General features: G+C 36.5%; 1 protein-coding gene across 1 annotated transcript in view; it reads left to right on the top strand.

Moving 5' to 3' along the window:
* The window catches only part of PolA1 (DNA polymerase alpha catalytic subunit), a 662,965-nt gene that overhangs the window by 105,652 nt on the left and 531,909 nt on the right, over positions 1-25,404 (top strand). Inside the window, exons 6-8 of the mRNA XM_090387531.1 lie at positions 8,704-8,837; positions 11,579-11,877; positions 20,084-20,282. Coding sequence (XP_090243657.1) covers positions 8,704-8,837; positions 11,579-11,877; positions 20,084-20,282 — 632 coding nt within the window. The remainder of the gene's footprint in view (positions 1-8,703; positions 8,838-11,578; positions 11,878-20,083; positions 20,283-25,404) is intronic.

Raw genomic sequence — 25,404 nt, 5'->3', positions numbered from 1 at the left:
TCTCTGCCATATGTCTCATTAGTTCATCTGACATCCATTTAGGCCTAAACCCTGAACAATATTTCTTAGTTGATATGTAAATCCTAGTAGCTTCCAAGATAAGTTCTTTGAATGCTTCACATTTTGAATTTGCTGTTGGTAACATCATCAGTTGGTCTCACTGTATAGAATTTAAATAGTGTCTCAGACCATCGTAGTCGCCTTTATGAAAGCAAAAACCCTTCCCTTTACCCCTGATGGTAGTTACCTCTTTGAGTAAATCCCGCTTCAGCACACTGTGATCACTGCCACCTAGTGGTTCCTTTATCTGCAGATTCTTAATGCATGAAGAATCACTACTGATAATCAGATCAAGAGTATTAATCCCTCTAGTTGCCTCCCGAACATGCTGATGTAGAAAACAATCATCGAATAAATCCACAAAAGCCTTGCTAGTGTGTGAGTGACCAACCCACAAATTCCAGTCAATATCTGGGAAATTAAAATCCCCCATTATAAGACTCTGATTTACTGGCCCACTCTATTTCCCTGTACAATTTCTTATTATAATCATCAGTCATTAGGCCTATAGCACACTCCTACTCTCAATTTTGATCTCCCAATGCTTATGTCACACCAAACTGACTGAAAACTGCACTGTCCAGCGATGTCGACTGGCTTCACTTCCTTGGATTTTGTGTGTTTCTTAACTAATAGCATAACCCCTCCTCCCTTCGTATCCTTTCTGTACACATTGTACTCCCCAAATTCCAGTTCTGCATTCCTTATATCTGTGTGACATCACGTCTCTGATATCCCAACAATATCTGCCTTCGATGTTTTGAGCAGTACATCAAATTCATCAAATTTATTTATCAAACTCCTAGCATTGGTGTACACGCAAGTATACATACACCTGTTCCTATTTTTAGCTATCCTAACACAACCCATGTGTTTACTTGTACCGCAGTGACTCCCAGCAGTCTCTGAAGTACCCTGCATCTTGTTTTGCAGGGTGCTGCTCTTTCCAATAGAAGCAGTGTAAGAATCACTTTCACCTCTGCTAGTGGCTACTGTTAATCTATTAATCCTTGTATCCTCCAACCTAGCAGTTTTCCGATCCACCTAACACTACCTCTGCCTCAATAGCATCTCAAATATTCTTGCACCCTTTATATTATATCCCCATCACTGTAGAGCAGGGATGGGGATACACTTAAATAGAAAGGGTGTTAACAAGTACAGACCAGGCTGAAAAAAATTCTACCCCTTGAGCCTTGCACAATCTTTCCAGGGCTGAATTGATCGACAAGGCTCTCATCATATACTCCCTCCTATTGCGTCTGGGGAGAATTGCAGTCACTTTCAAATTCAACCCTAATTCACGACTTTTTTTCAATAGTGACCTGTACTTGTTAAGTAATTCCGCCAGTCTCCTACTCTTAATATCATTAGTGCCAACATGTACAACAGTATCATCTTTTGTGCCCTTAAAAGATATCCACTCTACAATGTCATCAACTTTTGCCCCTGGCAGACATACCCTGGTCCTGTTCCACCTATCCTTTTTACATACCGTGTTCCCTGTTTCCCCTGACAATAGTCACCAACAACTGCTTGTTCCTGTGGGACCAGCTCATTCTGCCTTGGTGATTTCCGCTGTGTTGCGTGATGATCAAGTGCAAGCTCTGGTGTTGATGTGCATAGCTGAGAGCTTGATGAGCCCCGCAATTTAGTTCCTTTGAGGTCATCCACCCTGTCCTTCAAGCTCTCATATAGGCCCATAACAACGCTGAGTTGTTGCCTGATTTCCATTCACTCCTTACATCGCGCACACACAAAGACATCTCCCATGGCAGTGCGTAGCACACGCTTCTTGATTAGACCAGGGTTTGAGCCTGTCACCACCAAATATGGAGGATGCGGAAAGGTCAGAGAATGACCGCCGCATATCCCTGGAGCAATATGGCCTTAGTTGCTAATGCTCCTAAAAACCAAATAACAAAAAAAATAACATCTCCCATGGCAACATCATGTCCCATACCCGATTAATCCACAAACATCAAGCAAGCAGTGCATTTTAAAAGGCTGTGATTCAGAGGGCAACTGCCACCCTCAGTTCTCCCCTAAGCCATAGCATTTCCATTAGCTTGAGCCTTTTGCTTTGCTGCTCTGGTCTGAGTCATGATTTCGATTTAATTTCAATAAAATTTCAATTTCAGTACAAAATTGTAACCCTAGATTTGTATCCCAACACAGTTATAACACTATATATCTATATATATTTTTCAGATCATAGTAATCTCTGGAAGGTGGAATATAGTTTGTCATTATTGAAAAAGTTCTAGAAAGGATTTCCAGTCTGTGGGAAAAGTGATTGGTGAAAAATAGTGAGGAAAAACAACTGAATCATAGGGAAATTATTTGAGAAGTTAAAAGGCAGAGAGCTCTCTACTATCACTTACAGTGAGGGTTGTACAGAAAACTGCCTTGTTGCAAAAAGCAGAATCAAAATAACACGAAAGCTGGTGTAGTTATAAATGATTACTGATCTTCGTGGACTAACGTTAGTGATAGGATCCCGGCACCAAAACAATTGCTTAGCATTTGAACTCCATGTACCATTTTTAATATTTATTGGTGATATTGATGTAGGTGCTTGAAATTTGATGTCTAATTACCGCCAAATTTACTACCTGATGAAGGTCTATATAAACTAGGCAGAGTATGCTGAAAATGGGAATTGAGATGGGAATTTATTATTGATAAATGCAAGTACAATAAAATTTGATTAATTCAAAGTTGAATGGAAAAAAATACCTCCGTTTTGATTTAAATTGATTTGAATTATCTGTACAAGTTTGAAACATGTTGATAAACAAGGAAAATTTTTAGTAAGATATTCTTATTAACTTGATAAGAAGATTAAATTTCATTTGTTCAGTGCATACAAGTTGTATTTAATATTTCAGAACAAGCTGTGTGTGTGAGAGAGAGAGAGACAGACAGACAGACAGACACACACACTGTCTTGGTATTATTTGCTGTTTAATACTTAATCTAAAAATACAAGATGTATTTAATACTTCAAAACAAGGTGTGTGTGTGTGTGTGTGTGTGTGTGAAAGCGAGTCCATTTGTTGTTTAGTACTCAATGTAAGAAATTTCTGACATTTAATTTTTTTGCATGTTTTTTTAGTAAACTTTGCAACTGAGTACAAACTGTTCTTGCTAATTATGATTTTACTTAAGCCATTCTGAAAGAAATTTGGAATTCTAACGTTAAACTTTCATTTAGGAATGATAGTATTCTATTTAAAAAAAAAAAAAAAAAGAGGGCAGTCCAGATTAGTGAAATTTTGAAATAGTCTGTCTCCCCCCCACACACACACACCAAAACTTTTAATTTTTTAACTACTTAACTTTCCCTCTATCATCAGAAAATATTCTCGGAATCCCTTTATGTTTAAGTGTATCCCATCTCTAAAAAAACAGTCCCTCCAGTTAACAAGCATAAGACATTGAGAGAATTTCTACTTTATGAACCATGCACAATCTCTCCAGGCATTTATTTAATTAATTGATAAGGATAGTAGGCTAGGTGGTGTATGAATTCTTTACACTGATTGTTGTTTGTGTATTCGTCCAAAACTTCAGCACTGAGTTTGTCTGCTTTTCATGTAAGTGAAAGGCTTGTTGTTTTTGGCACTCATGTTGAACTTCTGCTGTTATGGCTTAATAAAATTCCAAACAGTTTAAAGTGCATCCTGAACTCAGGGCTTTTTCTATTAAGTAAAGTCTCATTGTCTGTGCTTGTTGTCATTAGTATCACTATACAACTCTTTTTAACCTTTTGTGCTCTTAAGAGATAATCATTTGAAAATATTACCAACTTTTGCTCCTGGCAGTCATACCATGGTCAATACCATGTTTCTGTCCTGCTTGTTTGATATGTTTGGCACTCAATGATCTAAATTTCTAAAGCAGACAAAGGAAACTCCATTTCAGTAATCAACGCCTTGCTTTGATTACTGAAACGTACCAACTGTGTGGTACTACACTTAAGGTGGTAGAAAATGAAAAAGACCTGGGAGTAATTGTGCAGTCAGATATGAAGTTTTCGGAGCAGTGCAGACAGTCTGCCAGGGCAGGTCATGGGGTTTTGTCAATGATATATAGGAATTTTGCTAGCAGGGAAAAGGAGGTGATTATCCCTCTGTATAAGGCAATGGTCAGGCCACGCCTTGAGACCTGTACTGCGTACAGGTCTGGAGGCCTCATTTTAGGAAGGATGTAGATTTGAGCGTGTACAGAGAAGGGCAACAAGATTGGTGAGGGGAATGAAGGGATCCTCTTATCAAGAGAGGCTTAAGTTCTGCAAATTGCAGTGGCTGGAGACTAGGCACCTGCGCGGTGATCTGATTGAGGTGTATAAGGCCTTGAATGGGTTCAGCATACTGAATTCTGATGGGATCCTTCCACTTGTTCAGATTACGAAACTAAGGGGGCATAAATTCAAATTAAGAAAAGACAGATGTAGATTAGATGTGCAGAAATTTGCCTTTAGCCAGCGGGTGGTTAATTGCTGGAACAAACTTCCATCTGTCGTTGTGGAAGTTGATAGGTTGAATAAATTTAAGGAGGAACTGGACAGGCATTTGGAGGGAATGGTGTGATTTTTTTTTTTTTTTTTTTTTTTTTGGCTGATGCTGCATAAGCTCATACATTTGCTTTCTTGCATCACATGCCACTACTACTACTACTCCAAAATCAAGAGGAACCCATCTGCAGGTTACAAAGAAAAGTATTTTCTTACAGAGTTACAGGAAACAGCAGAAAATTGACCATTTCCCCATTTCTCAATCTGAACTTAGCAAACCATGACCTCCATGCATTTTCATTAATGTCATGTTTCATAAAGAAGGGTATTTGCAAGACCCATTTACAGTGCCAAAGATCATCCTGCAAAAAAGCTTGTCCTTTGGGTAGTTCTGATTCTTGCCTTAGGATCTCCACACAACCTCTCTATCGAGAACACTCAAGATCCTCTCAGCTGTTGCACCCCATGCAACTTTCACCAGACAACCAGCTAGTTATCTTTTTATGATGGACTCTGTTTCCTCAATATCCCTCTTCAAGAAGAGTCATGCATTTATCTGAATTATTAGAACAAGTCATTTCCACTGGCTTTTTGACATCCTTCACCCTCAGCCTCAGTGATATAACTGATGTGATTCAGTTTTCAGCAGGGCAAGTATATTTCTAATTCTTTGACTTGCTCTTATATTCAAAAAACTCTTCAATATTGAGAACCAGATTTCCTCCCTCTCCCCACCTTTGTTGCTATGGTATGGCAATACTGGATGATAAAGCCATTGAGACTCTTTACACAAGCCAAAACTATATACACTATTCAAGTGGACAGTATTCTGTTCATCTGGGCCATGGCTCTGAACTGCTTTCTCGTTGCCATTTTCTGAACATCAGACTATCAAGTTAAAACTTGAAACTGAAGTAGACAAGTTGTTCCATTTCAAGATGTATTACTTTTCTGTTCATATGTTATCATCGCTCAAGTGTAGCAAAAGCTACCAATTTAGGTAAGGTTGTCCTCTTCCAGTATAACCATCCACAATTCACAAAAGTTTGGATTCTTAAATCCCATAACTAGCAGACTTTCAGGATCTGTAAGTCTTGACTTAGAGTCTAAGCTTATCACGTTGGGAATACTTTTGTTCATAATGCATATTCACTACTTGTGAAATGGAGATTGGGTAAAATCTTAAGAAAACCTCAGGGGCCCACATCTGGTGAGTATGGGTTTGGCACACCCAGGGTCCTGAGCTGGATATCATCATTCTTCTCTTTCTTGGTGATTCCTCTCTCTCTCTCTCTCTCTCTCTCAGGGTAACTTGGGAATTTTTTTTTGGCTGGTGCAGTATAAGCCTCAGGCTTCCTTGCACCATATGGCTAATAATAATAATAAAAAAATAGAGAATGAGCACTTTTCATCAGACATAGTGGCTCCTGTTGTAGAGAGCTAAAGAACCAACACACATGAAAACCCTGCCAACATCTGACAACTCCTCAAGCCTTCCTTCAGCAAAGGAATAAATGAAACATTGGTGTATTAAATCAAATGTGTGGTATATGAAGGAGTTTGTGGAACAATCAGTGGAAACTGTTCAAAAATATCTGCAAATACAAAAGTGATTCAAAGTTCAGAAAAGTTAACACCTCTGATCCAGCCTTACCTTCAATGAAAACCAGATATTGTTGTAGATTTTGATATAAGATAACCTCTCCGGGGATTGACACAGCCTGAGGAGACTATTATTCTTCATTATGGCTCTTCCCAACTCCATCAGTAAGTTTAAGGTCCTCCTGATAAATAACATTCTGTGTACAAATGTTGTCTTGGCACAGGCTGCCCAGCATCCCATGCACTGGTAGCACAACAAAAGCTCTTTCAGCAGAACCAACAAAAGTAACCTAACCAGCCAGACTGTCTACAGCTACAGATATTTCCAGGATGTTCCTTTCATACTGTCCAGCTGTATTGCTGCCAGAAAGTTTCTTCTTCAACAAGGAACAGTACCAAAATAACTTATACTCCTGGAAGGTTTGAATTAAAAATGTTAAAGGAATCAACATATTTCGATGTTACAGTACAGGCAAAACTGGGGTTTCCCTCATCATGTCTCTCAATTGATACTAATTCCGTGATAATTTTTGTACAATTGTAGAGATAAGGTTATAATTCCACTTTATAAGGCAATTGTGAGACTGCATTTGGTGTACTTTGTCCAGTGTGTATTATGCCACACTTAATGAAAGATTGATTTTCTCAAAAGGTCGAGATGCAACACTGCATCTGATGAGATCAACGGAGTAGGGGGAGGGGAGGGATAGAGGGAGAGAGAATGTGTGGATCCCATAATGGTCTCCTCTAAGGAACCTTGTTACCAACCCATAAATTTTGTAATAAGGTTCCTTAGAGGATATCATTAAGATTTATAAAGCTCTGTGAGTGGCAGTAAAATGAACGAAGATGTTATGCTACAACTGAGCAGTATTATTTTGAGTTGGGAGGGGGAATTATGGACGAGATTGCTGAAAGTTTTCCTTTGTTCTTGAGTTGTCACACATGAGCAGAATTGCAAATCATTGGAATAAGTGGCCTGCATTGGTAGTTAAAGCTGATATCTTGGAGAAATCCAAAGGCTTTACTGGATAGGTATCTACCAGAAGAGGTTTCCACACAGGTAATGTTTTAGTGAGGTACCAAGGCAACTTGTGAGTGAGGCAAAGTTCTGCAGCAATATTTATTAAGATCATTGCATTAATTGGTACCTTAAACCCACATTTCACAAACACAAAGGTGAGGAGAAATTCCTCTTATTTGATGTCATTTTGAAAGGGTTCAAATATCTGTGTAATTTCTTACCAGTAGTTGGTTTAATCGGTTGCATTGAGAGTGTTATCACACTCCATACTGTACATACAGTAAAGAAAGAAGGGAAGATATGTCAGAAAAAAAATAGTAGGTTTTTGAAAGATGGGAATATAATTTATTATAAGACTGTTTAGATTTATGAAATCCACTCTTTTAAAAGTCAATTGCATGTTATTGGTGCAGTCTTTGAAATGGTATTCACATACAGTCATGTTTTTTTACACCACCCTCTTAAAAAATACTGCTCATGTTGAAGAAGACAATATAGAAATGGAGATTTAGGGTCATAATGAAACAGGCTCAGAGTTTTCATACTTTCAGGCTTCATAACTGTTCAACTGGACAAGAGATGTTGGGGTTTTTTTTTTTTTTTTTTTGGCTGATGCTTTATAAGCTTGGTTCCTTGCATCATATGCTACTGATAATAATAATAATAATAATGTTTAGATTGTTCCAAATATTGTTTTATTAATTTTTGGATTATTCTAAATTCTCCTCCGATATTCTACATGCTTTTAATGCAGGTTTTCTACTTCTTGAACTATTCCTGAACTATTTATATTATTATAATATATTGTTTTTATAATATTAATATATTGTTTTTATAATATTAATATATTGTTTTTATAATATTAATATATTTTATATTTATTCATTATTTATTTTATGTGAATATATTATATAAACTGTATTTATTTTTAGTTTTTGATTATTTATCCTTTTCTTTTTAAGTGTACTATCCTTCTCTTTAATAAGAGTAATTTCTATTTTCAGACCTTAGGTTTTTTCTATTGTTTTCTTTGATTTTCTTAATATTATAGGATTTAACTTCCTGTATCATTCTTTTTTGGATAATTCTGCATATTTCTGAAAATTCTATCCCCCCATCAAATAATTTCCCATGTTAGTTTTTCTTCTTTCTGATTGATCTTTACTCCTTTTGCCAGTACAATGTTTCTAAATGTGTTTTTATTATTTTGATTGATGTCATTTATAGTATTCTCATCGAAATTTATTTCATTAAATTTCATTAAAATTTTTCATTAGATTTTATTTTATTTTATTTTATTTGATTTGATTACTTTATAATAATCTATTTCATTGCTCAATTTTTTATATTGATTTTTTCCCTTTGACTCTATACTAGTATTATAATGATAAAATACATATTATGAATACTGTAGTGATAAAATGTCTAGTGTATAATAAGCCAACCTGCTTTAGCCAACTATTCTTAAAAAGGTTTCTTTTGTAATCATTGAATATAGAAAGACTTAAAGGGAGCTGATGATGATGATGCTCTGTTAAATGATATCATACAGGAGGTTCATAGAAATACTGTTTGTACCTCAACTCCAGGTGCTCAAAAAAAAAAATTGAAAGTTCAAAGTCCTACAAACAGGTAGGTGGTAATTGTTTTAGTAGAAAAAGCAGTAACAGTTTCATTTAATATTTAGGAATAAGGTGAAATTGGATGTTTTTGAAAGAATTTAATTTAAAGAGGAATATGCTGGAGAGGGCTTGGTCGTATACTTGTGCGATCCTCTTGTTAAAAAAAAAAGAGTTTGATAAAATTTGAGAGATTACTTTAATCAGGGATGATCATTAACTGAAATTCTTACCAAGAGAGCCCCTTGGTATTATTATTTCTCATTGTGGTATTTGTATTCCATTATTCTGTTCTCCATTTGCATATTATATAATTGGAGGACATTATTTTTGAGCTGCTATTTCTATTTATTCTTTCTTCCATTTTATTTAAACTGGTGTTAGGCCATAGTGTGCCATAAATACACTATTGATATGATGTGACACATAACCCACTGGTCTGTACCTGTTGTATAGGGATTTTGCAGAAATATTGCACTGGTACCTGTTCTAGAAAGTCTCACAAATGTTTTATGAGATTAATATTTGTGATTCAAAGGAAGAAAGCAACTATGTTTCTGTCATGGCAGGCCTTTTTGAGGTGTAGCATTGTCATCCCGGAAGAAGTCTGTTCAGAACAGGCAGAAAGACTGCAAATTGTTGTCACATGATGAATTCCACTTAGTTTTTAATGAGATGACATGAGCTCATGACATGAGAGAGCTCATGCTCTTGTACCTTGGACCAGCTAGAACCTTTGACCATTGGATGTACATTTCAGCTCTCATGGGTAGCAGTGGTTATGACTGTTGTCTTCCCAAACTGGGCCCGAGTTTGAATTTTGTCAATTATGCAAAGAATTTTTATGGGTTTTTTTTTTTTTTTTTTCACAGTGTGGCTGAGTTTGTTTGTCTCAGGTGAGAGTTGCATGGATTTATTTATTTATTTTTTTTTTGGAAACTCTGGTTTTTCATGCAGAAAATGGCAAGCTGATTAATGTATACATGCAGTTGCAGACACAATATACTAATGCTTCATAGTCTTAATTATTTTGTGGCAATACATGTCTATTCACTACAAAAAGAGTAAAGGATGATCCAGTCCAAATCACTTTCTTCGACTTTTGCATTCTTCCTGCACTATTAGAGATGCACTGAGTGAGGATAAACATGATCATTGCATAGACTACTGTGAATTGAATATTGAATTTAAAGCAAGCAAATTCTGATTTCAGAAAAAAAAAAAAAACAAACAAAAAAAAAAAAAAACATGCTTTTTAGTGATGAGGGCTGATTTTTAATGATTGGGTGAAATTAATTGGTGGAACAAACATTAATGGTCCTAAAGTAACTCAACTGGATTACCCCATCTAATAGGATGGTGGCTATCACACAGTATGGCCTGGCTTCTAGAATAAATAATTGAATAACTGACCTATTCTTCTTACAGAGTATAATGACAGGTTGCATTTGTTTTAAATATTTCAAAATAAACCTTTTCCAAGTATTATCAGCATGTAGGGTAAATATCTGTACTTGTTTCTGAAAGAGGTGCATGTGTTCATTACATCTGTGCAGTCAAAGTGAGGAAAAGTTCCTTTCACATTGGACTGGAAGGTGAAGACCAGTGGAATGACTGTGACTATCTGTAACATTGCACCTTTGAACATTTACCTCTGGCGCCATCTCAGAACCAGAGTGTATGCTTTGAAATAAGCAATGTCATGCACAACAAATAAATTGTCACTGCATGCAGTGAAATTGCACCTCAAACAGTTTTTCCAGAACCAATATAAACGTTTGCATTGTTCTGAATTTTATAACAATTCTGGCTAAAATAAAGAAAGCCAACATGAGAATGACGAGAAATGTCGGATAACTTACGCGGAAAATTAGTTTCCCGACACTGGACTCTAGTGCTGCTCGCTCGGTAAACAGATGGTAGGTGTTATCGGTCTAGAGCCGAAATCAAGAAGGATATATTGATTGACAGGTAAGCGTGGCAAACGAACTGATTGGTGGTGGGTGCGACAGAGGACAAGCTACTGTGTAGTCATTGGTTGGCATTATAATGTGTAGTTATGAGTAAAGAACAGTGCATAATAGTTTTGTAATGAACATTACAAAACTATTATGTAATCCCACGGGGTTCAAGCTCCCATGGGATTCAAGTGGAGGTAACCTGACCTTTTTTCACCATTTTGGAAAGCATTCATTAGGGCAAGTTACTGTTAGTGCTTCTGAGTGCTACCAAAATGATACTAACCCGATGTTATCGTGTGTTGTGTTGGCGCACCAATCAGCACATCGTTTGCCACGTCTACCTGTCAATCAGTATATTGTTCTCGGCTTTGCTCCAGACCGATAACACCTACCATATGTTTACCGAGCGAGCAGCGCTAGAGTGCCATATCGGGAAACTAATTTTCCACATGCGTTATCTGACGATTCTTGTCGTTCTCGTGTTGGCTTTCTTTACCTTTACCACAATTCCTTGCAGACTTAGTATTTCTGATTAAATTTGTAAAGGATGTTACACCTCATTAATCATAAATATAATTAAATAACTCCTTTTCCATATGACAAAATTGTGATTTATTTAATTGTAAAAGTAAGAAAAATGTTATGAAAAGTTAATTTTTTCTCATTTATTTAATTTTTCTATTAGAATAATAGAAATGTTTATTTTGGTTTTCAGTACTGAAATTTCTTAACAATTAGTTATTATTTATTGGAAATGTGAAGATTAATGTTTTATCGCATAATTGACTTTCAGCAAAATAAACCCTTTTGCCATTAAAAAGAATTCTGACTGCATTTCGGCTCTGCAGAATTCTTTGCAGCCGAAATTTGGCTCCAATGATAATACAAAAGATTCTATAAGTTCAGACCTACATCCAAAAGAAATGGACATTGGGAAGAAAATTGAGGCTAATAAAATAAATCAGCAATGGATCAATCAAGTGTATACAAATGATCTCCCAAGTAAGGAAAATGATGTGAACAGTTCAGACATAAATCATTGTGACAGTATGAATGTTCAAGTTAATGAAGAAACAATGAAGTTTGAAAAAGGTAAAGAGCAGCTAAGAAGTATATTAATTTTTAGTAATTGTTTGTTTTTATTTTCATGCTGAGCAGTTAGTAATGGAGTTTTCATTAAGAAAAATGTGTTATATTACAGTTAACATCCAATTATTTTTGCTTGTTAAATTGAACTCTGTTTCACTATTCAAAAGCATTCTGATCTTTCTTAACAGGATTCTTGGTAGGTATTTAATCTATGAAAACTTTTCACTGTTTTCTAAATTATGCTTACTTTTTTTTCTTTTGTTTTTGTGAATGTTTTTGCAGATATGCACCTTTTGTGTATCTGTAATGATAAAACAAATGGCATGAAGTAAACATTTGTGTGAATCTTTTTTTCCTCATCTATTTTCTTCTTGTGGTTACTACTTAATGTAGGTGCCTCCGTAGCCAGGTGGGAAGGAGCAGCAGTGAGTAGCACACGCTTCTTGATTAGACCGGAGTTCGAGCCCGTCACCACCAAATACGGAGCATGCGGAAAGGTCAGGGAATGACCACTGCACCGGAGCAATATGGCCTTAGTTGCTAATGCTCTTAAAAACCAAATAACATAACATAACTACTTAATGTGGTACATGCATCCACATTATGATACCTTGTTAATCTACTCCTCCTGTGGAATGGTAACTTCTCCCCCCCTCCTTTCAGCATTGACCTTTCTATCATTGTTTATCATCTTCATCTCAACTACTCTCCTGAATTGCAGCAACAGTCAATATGTCGTTGTAGCCATTCTTTGTGTAATATTTTTTGTATGCAGGAAAATGTTGAAAGCTTACATTAATGTGTAGTGCCACACTTTCCAAAGTAACTGAGAAAATCAACTGGAATCTCTTATATTTTCCATATGCTCAATTGTTGCCAGTATGGATTCTGCTAGGTTCTAATCCATTCACATATTGCCTTATGTTGTTTATCTGCAAGTTTCAGAACAGTTTGGGGTAACCTGGACAATTGCTCTTAACATTTCTAAAGTTTTTGATCAGGATTGGCAGGGCATCCATCTTAGTCTTTATCTTGAAGTTTACAACTGAATTGACAGTTTCCTCCCTGATTGTTCACTCTGCATAGTGGTAGATAGCTCTCTGTTTTCTGATTTTAAAGCTAATACTGGAGTTATCCAAGTTTTTGTTCTTTCACAAACTCTTTTCTGCCTGCATATGAATGATCACCCAATTGACTGCAGATGTTACCCATAGTTTTATTGGTGATAGTAAATCACTTTCCACTCTCAAGTATGGCAAACTCAGCTCTGCACAATCATCCACAACTTCTTGATTATCCACCACCTGCTATTAAATCCTTGTTCAATGAAGGAAAGGAATTATTTTGTGAAAGTAAGAATTATTTATGTAGGAAAAGCTAATGATACTTTAATATCCGATTGTTACTAAGAAGTGAGCATGTCATTGTGGATGTTGTTGGCAGTACTGCATTTAGTGTTAGTGATATTCATGGCATTCTATTCAAGTGTACCTTCCTTACCACTGACCATACTGAGAAAATTTCTACTCCATGAGCCTTGCACAGGCTCTCATGTACTCCTTCCTCTTGTCTTTGGCAGAAATATGCAATTATGCAAATTCTCCAAAGACATTGCATTATGCATAAATATACCCTAGTTGTATTCCATCTATCCTTTTTACAAAATATATTTAATGTTTCCATGACTATAGAGTCGCTGACAGTTGCTATTTCCTGTGCGACTGGTGCACTTTTGTTTGTAGGTTGTTGCATAGGCGTAGTGTCCAGCGTTGTGCAGGGCAGCCGAATGCCTGATGGATCCTTCTCTTTTATTCCTTTGAAGACATCAGTCCACTTCCTCCATTGGCACTTAATTTCTTCACTAGAAAAGATGACATGATGCGCACTGTACTTGGAACTGCCATAAGCATTCCCACTATTTTGAGCTTTCTGCTTTGCTGATCATTCGAGGAATGATTTTAGTGTAATTTTAATTTAAAAATACCACACATACTAAGAGATAATGCTACATTATTCCCAGCAATGGAGGATGTAACATCCTATTTCTGAATTAGAAAAAATAAAATATTTTCTGTTTATACTGCAGGACTACCACATGGTTAGAGGAGTCACAAGATTGAAAGAATACAAGAAACAGCACTTTATTTAGTAGTCGCAGGCTTGAACCCCCGTGAATGCTTAATTTGAGTTGACTCTGGTCACTCAAAGCACGTGTATTTATGTACTCTTGCTCCTGACCACTTGGCTACGGCAGCCATACTAAATACAAAAATAACTAACTTATGTGATTAGGACTTTTGAACTATATAATTATTGCAATTTAAAATGCTTTAACTACTATGATGTGCGACACTGCAAATTCCTAGTTACGCGATGCAATGTTCAGGCCAAAATTACTGATAACAAAGGATCTATGACGCTTAATTCAAAAATAAGCTAAATTCATGATTAGGACTATTAAAACTGTTTAGTAAACACAATTTAGTATGGTAGTTAATTTAAAAAAAAAAGTAAACTTTCCAAAAAAACCTTATCTGTTTTCAGGAGCAAAAATTTTCAACAGCTGCACTCTGAATACAGGTGTCATGTAAAGAACAGTACAAATTTAGTGAGAAGTGAGTAAAAATTATAGGTAGAATAGTCATCATAGAATATCTCATGAATCAAAATATTTCTTTGGTTGGTTTTTAGAATTAGTTAAGGAAACTTTCCTAATAAAGTCACAGGAAAGGAATGTCAACTTATTTTAAATTTTTTAATTCAGTAATACTGCTCATTAAAATAAAACTTTTTTTTTATTTTTAAATATGTCAGCATGCTTTTCTAGATCAGTTTCTCACAATGATTTCAAATGGTTTTTCTAGCATGTTTAGTTTCCATAATATGACTGCTGATAATATCATTAAAAGTTAATTGTGAAATTTTAAGACAGAAACACACGAGACTGGTTACAATTAAATTTTTATTGCTTTTACAGTTTAAACCCAATTCACTTTATTCACATAGTTAAAATAATACTACTGTAAAATAGATGTATACAATTAAAATTTTGTTAGGTGGAGGATTTCCTATGATATACTATGTCCAGAATGTCGCAGCACAACATCCAGCATTAGTTTTCCACCATACCTTAGTTCAAAAACTAAGGTATGGTGGAAAACCTTAGTTATGCTGGATGTTGCAGCACAAACTAATGCTGGATGTCACAGCACAACATTCAGCATTAGTTTTCCACCATACCTTAGTTCAAAAACTAAGGTATGGTGGAAAACCTTAGTTATGCTGGATGTTGCAGCACAAACTAATGCTGGATGTCACAGCACAACATTCAGCATTAGTTTTCCACCATACTTTAGTTCCAAAAACTTTGGTAGTGATTATCCATTGATGTAATATCTTAATGGAATCATTTCCACTACTTACCACTCACCATGTGTAGGTTTTAGGAAAAGAAGTCTAAATGTGAATGCAAAGAAATTAAGATATATAAAGAAACGAGATTTGAATGTATCTTATGATTTTGCGGTTATACGAATAAAAAGTTTGTGTAACCACAAAGTCATTTGAAAGCCTGTCATGCTTTTAGTTTTTACTTGAAGCATTTTCCCAAATTTTTTACTCCTGTAGAAGCTCTCTTATTGGAAGCTCCAAAATTATTCTCCTCTTGAACTTTTGTGGTACTGATCATTGGAAATTTCTTACTTGAGTAATGAAATCCCCTCATTCATTTTGCCTATCACTTTTACAAAACTCTTTATTAGGCTTAGTGTGATCTGGAGAGGTGGAAGGAAAAATCTTTTCTGGATCCACTAATTGCACTTACTGCACTTTACTTGTTCTGACTCATGTGTGTTGCTTTCAGGTCAGTCATGTGATGTAATGGTCTTCAGTGGTTATACGAATAAAAAATGGTTTTCAGTGGTTATACAAATAAAACAGGCTGTCCTATAGGCATAGCAAACAATATTTTTTTAATTCAACTTGCATGCACATTAACACACAAATGATTTTGAGATCATTACAGATATTCTGTTGATGAGTTCTGTATTGAATTGCTTTGAGTAGTATCTTCATGTTAGAGTATGTCTCCTTTAGGTGAACGGTAAATAGTGGGGATTAAGTTTCTGTTATGGATGAGAACATTTTTCAAACTTTACTGTGAGGAGTGAATGAAGAGCGTGCCTTTCAGATGTAATGTGTACTTGTGACAGTTCATTAAAATTGTCAATCAATTTGGCTCTGGGGAGATCGTGCAATTTTCAAAGCTTATGGGTTAGGATTTTTCTCAGCATGATCTGTGCTTAACAGGAGCGACTGCTTCTATAGGGATGGGATGCACTTAAATAGAAAGGGTGCAAGAATATTTGCTGGTGCTATCGAGGTAGCATTAGGTGAGTCAGAAAACTGCTAGCTTGGAGGGATACACAGACTAATCGATTGACAATAGCCACAGCAGAGGTGAAAGTGGTTCTTGCACTGTTTCTATTGGAACATGCAGCAGCTTGGAAAGAAAGGTGCTGGGGATTTCAAGGTCTGCTGTGAGTCATCATGAAACAGGTAAATACATGGGCTGTGTTAGGGTAACTAAGAGTATGAACAGGTGCATGTATACTCACATGTACACCAGTTCTAGGAGCATATTAAATAAATTTGATGAAGTTGAAGTGCTGGTCACGCCAACAAATGCAGACATTGTGGGGATATCAGAGACTTGGTTTTTTTTTTTTTTTTTTTTTTTTTTTGATTTGGTAGTTGTTGGCGCATCGGCTTCTATGGCCATATTGCACCTCCCAAGGTTTTTGCAGTACTTTGATCCAAGCCCGAGGCGGGAATCGAACCCGCGACCTTGGGTTGCCGGGCAGGTACTTTACCCACTCGGCTAGCCCGGTCGGCCAGAGACTTGGTGTCACTCAGATATAAGGAATGTAAAATTTGAATATGGAGAGTACAATGTGTACAGAAAGGATTGGCAGGATAGGAGGGGTTATGCTCTTAAGAAGCATGTAAGATCTAAGGCAGCATCCAGTTGACATGGATGGCCTGCGTGTTGTTGAACCAGTTTGGGGGAAAGCAAAACAAAACAAGAGAAGTGTGTTATTTTCTCTGTATTTCTCTGTACAGTTGCTCATTGTACTTATCTGGCTCCAGGTGCTGGCGGGGGTTCTCCTGCTGGACCTGGAGATTGTCAGGTGTGGCCTGTCAACTACCTATTTAAAGGGATGCCCGTCACATTCATGGGGTACACCATCGAACCTACAAATGACAGAAAGACAGAAAAGACCCGATTATTGGGGCATCTAAAACAAGAATGGCACACCCGCTGGACAAACAGCACCAAAGGAGAAGTGACAAGGAAATTTCTTCCGGACATACACAAAGTGTACCCTAAATCACCGCCTTGGCTCCACCCAGGACTCCACTCCACTTACCTCCTGACGGGTGACGGACCTTTCAATGAAAAACTTGCAGCCTTTCGGCTTGTGGAGGACCCACATTGTCCATGTGGGGAACGCGAGAGCTGGCAAGATTTGATGCACTAATGTCCACTGTACGACGACCTACGAGGAATCCTAATCACCCGACTAACTTACCTCAGGACCAGGAATACCATCTCCTGGACAGCTTCGATGAATATAGTGTGTTCGTCAAATTTTCACAAGACTTATTTGCAAGAAGGAGAACACAAATTGCAATCAATAATGCATGCCGTTAGCCCAGGGCTCCCTGCACATGAGCATCCAAACTGAACCAGACTATGGCCGTTATGGTGGGACCTCACTCTCTCTCTCTCCTAGGATTGAATATCCATCGCAAATGATAGACGATCCGACACCATATATGCGGACTCCTACTGGAGAATACGGGACTCTTCCCGTCCAGAGAGAGACGGGAAGAGTCCCGTCTCTCTCTGGACGGGACTCTTTCTCCCATGTGCGACGCAATGACTGGACCACATGACCACAGCAACTCTGCTGCAGCACGTCGCCTGGCGTTCTGAACTGGGCATCTTTTCTCAGTTCACTTTTAAAACCCCATCCCTAGGCAGGGAAGGGGAAGAGATGGGCCTCTGTCTCATCCCCTCCCCTGCCCCCTTTTCTCCCTTGTCGAGCCCGTCACCACCAAATACGGAAGATGCGGAAAGGTCAGGGAATGACCACCGCATATCCCGGAGCAATATGGCCTTAGTTGCTAATGCTCCTAAAAACCAAACAAACAAACTTTTCTCCCTTGTGGGGGGCTTGCTCCACTGACACTCCTGGGATCGCCTTCTCTTTCGTTCTCATACTTCTACCTGTTCCCCCCAATCTTCAGTCTTCCCCCACTCTACCTTTACCGACCGTGAATATCCCAATGCAAGCTGCTAAACTTCAATGTGAAAAATTAACCTAACCTTCATTTAAAACCTATCTTGGCCTTACCTAAACCTCTAGTGTCTACCCCCCTCCCCCTTTTTTTTTTTTTTTTTTTTTTTTTTACATAGGCCCTAGCCACTGAAATCTCAGGAAATTATTATTATTACTATTATTATTAGCCATATGGTGCAAGGAAGCCAGAGGCTTATGCTGCACCCACAAAAAAAAAAAAAAAAAAAAAAAATTCTGAACTACCCTGAGAGAGAGAGAGAGATAAAAGGGAATCACCAAGTAAGAGAAGAATGATGTCCAGCTCAGGGCCCTGGGTGTGCCAAGCCCATACTCACCAGATGTGAGTCCCTAGGTGGCAGGGCCTGCCAGAATAAATAATTGTAATACTGGTGTACCTGGTCTGCCTCCATGGGGCCAAATGTGGGCAACATTGGGCGTCAATAGGGGTCCAGCGGCTAAATGACCAGATGAACAATGGTACACAACAGTACACATGTACAAAATCCATACACTTTTAAATCTCTGACCTCAACAGTGTTCTGTTTCACATGACAATGTATACAACGCGGAGATGGGGATAAACCCCTGGTGCCATTTGACACGAATACACTTTACACTTTACTTTGTACTTATCCGAATACAATGAGCAACTTTACAGAGTAACTGTATATCCATACAAAACCTGTGGCATTATAACATAATCAGTATATCATATTATATCTTTTATGTGCAAGAAAGATTATTTATTTATATATCTATAATATGTCATAATATTGACATATTATGGATACTATAACTACTTATTGCACTGTTAGATTGTGCAATATGTAGACATAGTTAAGGCTGGGTTAAAAGGTTCAGTTTTATCTTTTTTGTTTGGTCCCTGTTGAGTAATCACCCAACTAACTTTCAGTATTTTTAGAGAAAAAATTTTCTCTAAATCATTTAAGAGCCATGATGGATTTGTAACATTGCTCTGTTTTAGCTGGTGGTTGGTCAGGAAAGCAAGTAGCTACAAAGCTTGCTAAGAAACTTCTAAAAGGCAAATGGTAGCAAGTTATCCGTGATCATACAGTAGGGAGAAACTTCACTAATTTCTACAGCCGGTGTTGATGATTCTAGTAAAGGCATTACTAACATAACATTGACTAAATAGTGTTAAATATATCTAAAGTGTTTTTTTTTTTTTTTAATCATTGATTTTAGATTGCAGAAAAGTTGTAGTAGTTGGTCACTGATGATTTTTTGCCAATTGATTAACCATTTTATAGGGAGTGAAGCTGCCGTGAATAAATTGAAATCATGATAAATTGGACTCACTATAATTTTATATCCTATTTTGTTGATGTCTTTTGTCTTTCTTAAGGGTTGATTCCAGGATGTCGGTAATGAACATCAGGAATGTAGAGTACAATACCATCCCTTCACCCATATTTACAATATGGGGTACATAGAACCATAGTGAAAGGCGAGGTATAGGTACAAACCGCTGTTTGTTTGTCCTTTCATTAACCATTTACGAAATAGTTTTATTTTCTTCATAAACACATTTTATGTATAAGTGACCTTTTAAAATAACTTATATTGAATTTTTCATGACTAATTTTGTTCAAATGAGCTACTATGGGAAATTGGCTGGGACCTGGAAATTTTTTTTGTTATAGTGGGGTTTTACTGTAACAGTATTTATTTAAATGGGATTTTATTTTACGTTATATCATAGTAAGTCAGATTCAAATTGCAGTTTATCTTTAATTGTAGGGCTTAATCGTAGTATCTTTTCAGGAATAAATTTCAAATTTTATGTTTTTTTTATTGATAAATTTCAACTTTACATTATTTAGGAGTTAACAGGAATTCTTTGATCAGCAATGAAAACTTTGGATGCCACTCTACTCGTTCGGAACAGTTTGTATTACATGAGTCTGATATATGCAACTCAGAATTAAAGAAACTATGTAAAACTGATATAACTGGATGCTTAAATACAGATGAACTCCCTTTCAAAAATGTAGATGTGAGTTCTTCAAAACAGGAAATAAGGTAGGAACTAAATTAAAAGTTTTTCCTATAATTTCTGAATTTAATATATTCTGTTATACACACGTTCCCCTTAGTTTGAAGGGTTTATTTTTACACAATCCCTTCAAACTATAATGATCATATCTTTATCTTTTTGAATATTTTCTTGAGCAAGTGAGCAACAGTAATTTAAAGAAACTTGCATATTTAGAGATTTATAGATCAACTTGGAGCTTATTCATAATTTTCTAATTGCATTGTTTAATGTTGATAAATGTATTTTCTGTTGTATTTGGTACAACCACTTTGCAGCTAGCTCAACAGTAGGCTGCTGCTCTTCTGTTATATGAAAAAAAAGGTCTAGTTTTTTGGATTCCTGGCAAGGCAGGAGGAATTCTTTTGGGCTCTTTTTGCACTATGGATGAGTTAATCTGTCTTGAGCTGGTTTGCATGATTTTTTTTTTTTTCTTTCCCTTTTTCCCATTTGAATATAATATAGCACAATTGAAATCAAATACAAAACAAAGAAGGAAAACTGACCAAAGAATGCGCATACTTTACAGGACACAATACACTAATTCCATGTCCTTTGTTGTCTAGGCATATAGAGTAAACAATTACCAGCATTCTGATGTTTGTTAACAGGCACAACATACTGACATTTCATGTTCTTAATTGCCTTTCGTAATGTTCAAACTTAGTGCTTCTACAGCCAGATGTGTTTAAAGTTTCTTTTTTTTTTCTTTCTTTCTTTCTTTTTTTTTGTTTGATTTTGTGCTATCATTTTTGGTCGTCACTTATAACTGCAATTATATACACCACCCTGGTAATAAATGACTGAAGAATTTAATAAAACAATAAATACAGGAGAAAACTTAATATATGCTTAAATTAATATAAAATAAAATACAATACATAGGTTAAATGATAAAGTTATTAATAAATGTCACAGTAACAAGGCTCAATAAGTTCTTTGTTATATATCAATTAACAAATGAATGAGGAATTACCACAATAATGACTTGCTAGCACTCTCTAACATTAACTAATGAGACGAAAAATGAATGGGATATACATATAAATTAATGGGTGACATGGAAGCCTATGATAGATATAAGCTGGTCTGTAACCAAGTCACAAAGGAGATTAGGCAGGCAAAGGCAGAGTATGAGAAATCCTTGGCAAAGGATGCAAAGAAAAACAGAAAAGAGTTCTTTGCCTATGTAAACTCTAGAAGGAAAGGGATGAATCAGATTGGTCCACTGGATATTGATGGTTCAACAGTTGAGGATCCTGCTCAGGTGGCTAACAAACTAAACTAAAAAATTATAGTGCAGTTTAATTTCGAGTGTTTCTGCTATTAATAATTTCATGTAATTATGCTAGATGTTGAGAACTTTTGCTTCACTGAACAAGAAGTGACTGACTGTGAATCTTCTGCATCAGAATTAGCTTTCCAATGCAGAAGAAAGGAAAGCAAGCACAGAGTTTTGCCCTCTTATCCATACGTGGAGTGGAACCCTGATATGAAGAACCTCAGTCTTTACAAGATATATTGTAAGCCAAGTCAATTTTTTGGAGTGTTAAGTAAGATTTGACAGAGTGATTGTTTAGAACCACATGTAATTTCTTCTTAGGTTTTGATACTATTTTTGAATTCTGTATCTTTGAAAAGTTTATTCAGTTGGTTATACCATTGTTCTACCTACGGGAAGGAAATAAAATATTTTTTTTTATCACATATATTGCTATTCTTTGCTGTTGTGGTTATTACGTAACATTTTCTGCTTGTACTCTTACACTGAGTGATCATTGAATTATGACCACCTACTAATACTTCATAGGTCCTCCTTTTGTCCTCAGTACAGCAGCTATCCAACATGGCATTGAATCAACAAGATGTTGGAAGCGTTCTGGAGGTATGGCCAACCAAGCTGTGTGTAATGTGGTCAGCAATGCAGGTATGGAGGTGATTGGTTTATCCAGACGCTTGATATGCCTTTCCATAGTGTCCCACAAGTGCTCTGTGGAATTGATATTGGGAGAGATCAGAGGCCAATCGATATGCTGGAAGTTAGAACGGTGTTCCTCAAACCATTCCTGCACAACAAGTGCCCGATGACTCAGAGCATTGTCATCTTGGAAGACACCATCGCCATTTGGGGGAAAAGTGTAACATAGCAGGGTGTACACAGTCAGCAAGCAGTTGATGATAGCGGAGACCTCTGATACGTTGTTCCACATGCACCAGGGGTCCGAGTTCCTGCCAGTGAAACATGCCCTACACCATACAACTGCCTCCACCAGCCTGCACTTTTCATACCATGCATGATGATTGAAGAGCCTCATATTGTTGATGCCAAATCTGTACACGACCATCCACAGTGTGGAGTAAATAACGTGACTCATCTGACCAGCACACCTTCTTTCATTCTTCTAATGTCCAACTTGCATGCTCTTTGCACCAGGCGAGTCTTTTATGGCAATGAACCTTGTTTAGAAGAGGATGCCGTAGGGATCCTCTGCTGGTATAGCCCATATGTGCGAGTGTGCAATGCATGGTCATGCTAGATATTGTTCCGGGTTGACCCATGTTGTATTGGGTAGTCAACTCTTCAACAGTGTTGCGTCTGTTCACCTGTATGAGTCGTCGGATCTGGCGCTCAGCTCTAACATCAACCCTTCGTTGACCTTTGCAGTTTTGCCATTGGGTTGTTTTTGACCATTTTGATGCCAGTCCTGGTATAACTACGGCAGCTCTCTAACACCCCACCAGTTCATCCATTTGGGAATTTGAGGCACCAGCTCGTTGAGCACCCACAATTTATTTCCCCAATAAATCCTTCCTTTTACCCATCATGCTTAGAAATTTACTACCTACTTAACCACTGACACTTTATCTATGCTACATAGGTCGACTAACTGCGCACTCTCGTACCTCACGTGGTCAACGTGCTGCATTCAGTTTTCATAGGGTGGTCATAATTCAGTGATCACTCAGTGTATTTGGTCTATTATAAATAGGGGTTAACCCCTGTTTTGAAATTTGTTTATATTCAACATCAGTATACATAGAATATTTATATGCATTGAGAACTTGATTTAAGATTATTCACCTCTTAGAAGTGAAAGGATAGTAACCTTTATAATGTAAGAACATGCCAGTATTAGTATAGGTTTTCTGTATATGTTAAACTGGACATCGCTCATATCATGAGTGAGAGTAAAATTTTAAAGAGTAAATTTTTAAAAAATTTAACGATTTATTTTTTAGTTTCTAACGTGAACTTAGTCTAGAACAGGGATTCTGAATAGGGGCAAAAATTGGATTTTGCGGGGCGAAAAAAATCATGGGTATTACAATGGTTTTGTGGCCTCAAGTTCAACCGTAATGAACAACATCTTATTCCTTAATATTTAATTTCTCTTGTTGGGTTTTCTTTTCCCCCGAGACATAGAGGTACAGTATGTTATATTAGGAGTGAGTGAGAAATTATGATAAAAGGAAGATAATGGGTATGATTTAATTTAACCCCTTTGCTTTTCATAGGCATTAAATGCATAAGTGCTTTCAGAGGTAATGTCTCTGCAATCCTTGCTGTTTGCACCTTTCCTACAGCTTCTACCTTGGCAGCTGCATGGTGAACGTGGTTTATTTACTTATTCTTTTGTTTTGTTGGTCATTACATGAGGCATGGTTGGGATGAGGAAATGTATCAGTCTGTTGTTTTTACTTTCTAAGCAACAATTAGTATTGATTTATTATTTCCTTGTAGAAGTTGTTTTATTTTTGATCCACAGTGCTTTTGTGAGTGACATGGGCTATACGAATTAAAAATAAAAATAGAGTATATTTTATTATTTAATTCTTTGTAGTTATTCAACCTATCATCAATCATGTCAAGAGCTGGAAATAAAGTGTCTACAGTATCTGGATGAATATCTAGCTTATAGTTTTATTCAAAGCCCATTCGACTCAAGACAGCCTATGTGTATTATTAATAGTTCTTTTTCAAATGAGGCTATGAAACCATCAAGACTTTTAGATCACTTAAAAAGGAAACATTCTGATTAAGTTGGTAAACATATCGAATATTTTAAAAATTTAAAACAGAATTTTGAGCAATGTAACACTGTTACTTCCTTATTTAAGAACACACAAACAAATGACGATAGAATAATTGCGTCTTATAAAATTGCAGAAATCATTGCTGAGACTGTTATACAACCTGAAATAGACTAATTTCAACAGCAATGCATCAAAATCCTTCCAGTATTTTAAAAGCATTGCCATAAAAGCAATGATTCAATTGGAAGACGAATTGATGAGATGTCAGTTAACATTGAAGTGCAACTAATTGACAAACTAAAAATGAGAATTTTTTTTATTCAGATTGATGAATCCACAGCTACTGACAGTAAGGCCCTTCTAATGACATACGTTCATTATTTTGATGATAATTGTAAATTGCAAGGAGTGATGTTTGTAAAATCTATAGAAACTGACTGTACTGTACTGCACATCCAATTTTGCTGCTGTAAAAACATGGTTTGATGAAAGTACCATTGGAAAATTGGAAAATTTGGTATCCTGTTCCACTGATGGTTGTTACCTTCATGGTTACAAGACATAAAGGTTTTATAGTCCACCTAAAGAAAGTATGTCCCAAAGTTCTTGCAATAATCATCTGGTGGCAAAAAATATTAGTCCAATTCTTTTATTAATCTCTCAATATAGTTATTAAAACCATCGATAAAATAAAGTCACATAAACGTTTTATAGCCCACCTAAAGGAAGTATATCCCAAAGTATGATCACCTTTTCAGAAAATTTTGTGTTGTCAATGAAGAACGGAATGCGAGGCTTCTTTTACGTACAGAAATCAAATGGCTTTCTAAAGGAAACTGTCTAACAAGATTTGTGAACTGTTTTGATACGATAATTAGTTTTTTAGAAAGCAAAGGAGACACAGATTTAGCAAAGGAGATCAGCAAACAAAAACAATTTATACTATATGGCTTAGATTTTTCGAAAACTTAATGAAGTATCACTTCAACTTCAAGGGAAATTAATTATGGTGATAGGCTGCAAACATGTATTAAAAACCTTCACTGAAAAACTGGAAATATTTGAAAGAAATTT

This window comes from Mastigoproctus giganteus, chromosome 1, assembly GCF_048544385.1.
Source record: "Mastigoproctus giganteus isolate SK-2022 chromosome 1, ASM4854438v1, whole genome shotgun sequence".
NCBI lineage: Eukaryota > Metazoa > Arthropoda > Arachnida > Uropygi > Thelyphonidae > Mastigoproctus > Mastigoproctus giganteus.
Note: the sequence above shows the minus strand (reverse complement) of the source record. Positions and strands in the feature narration are given on the sequence as shown.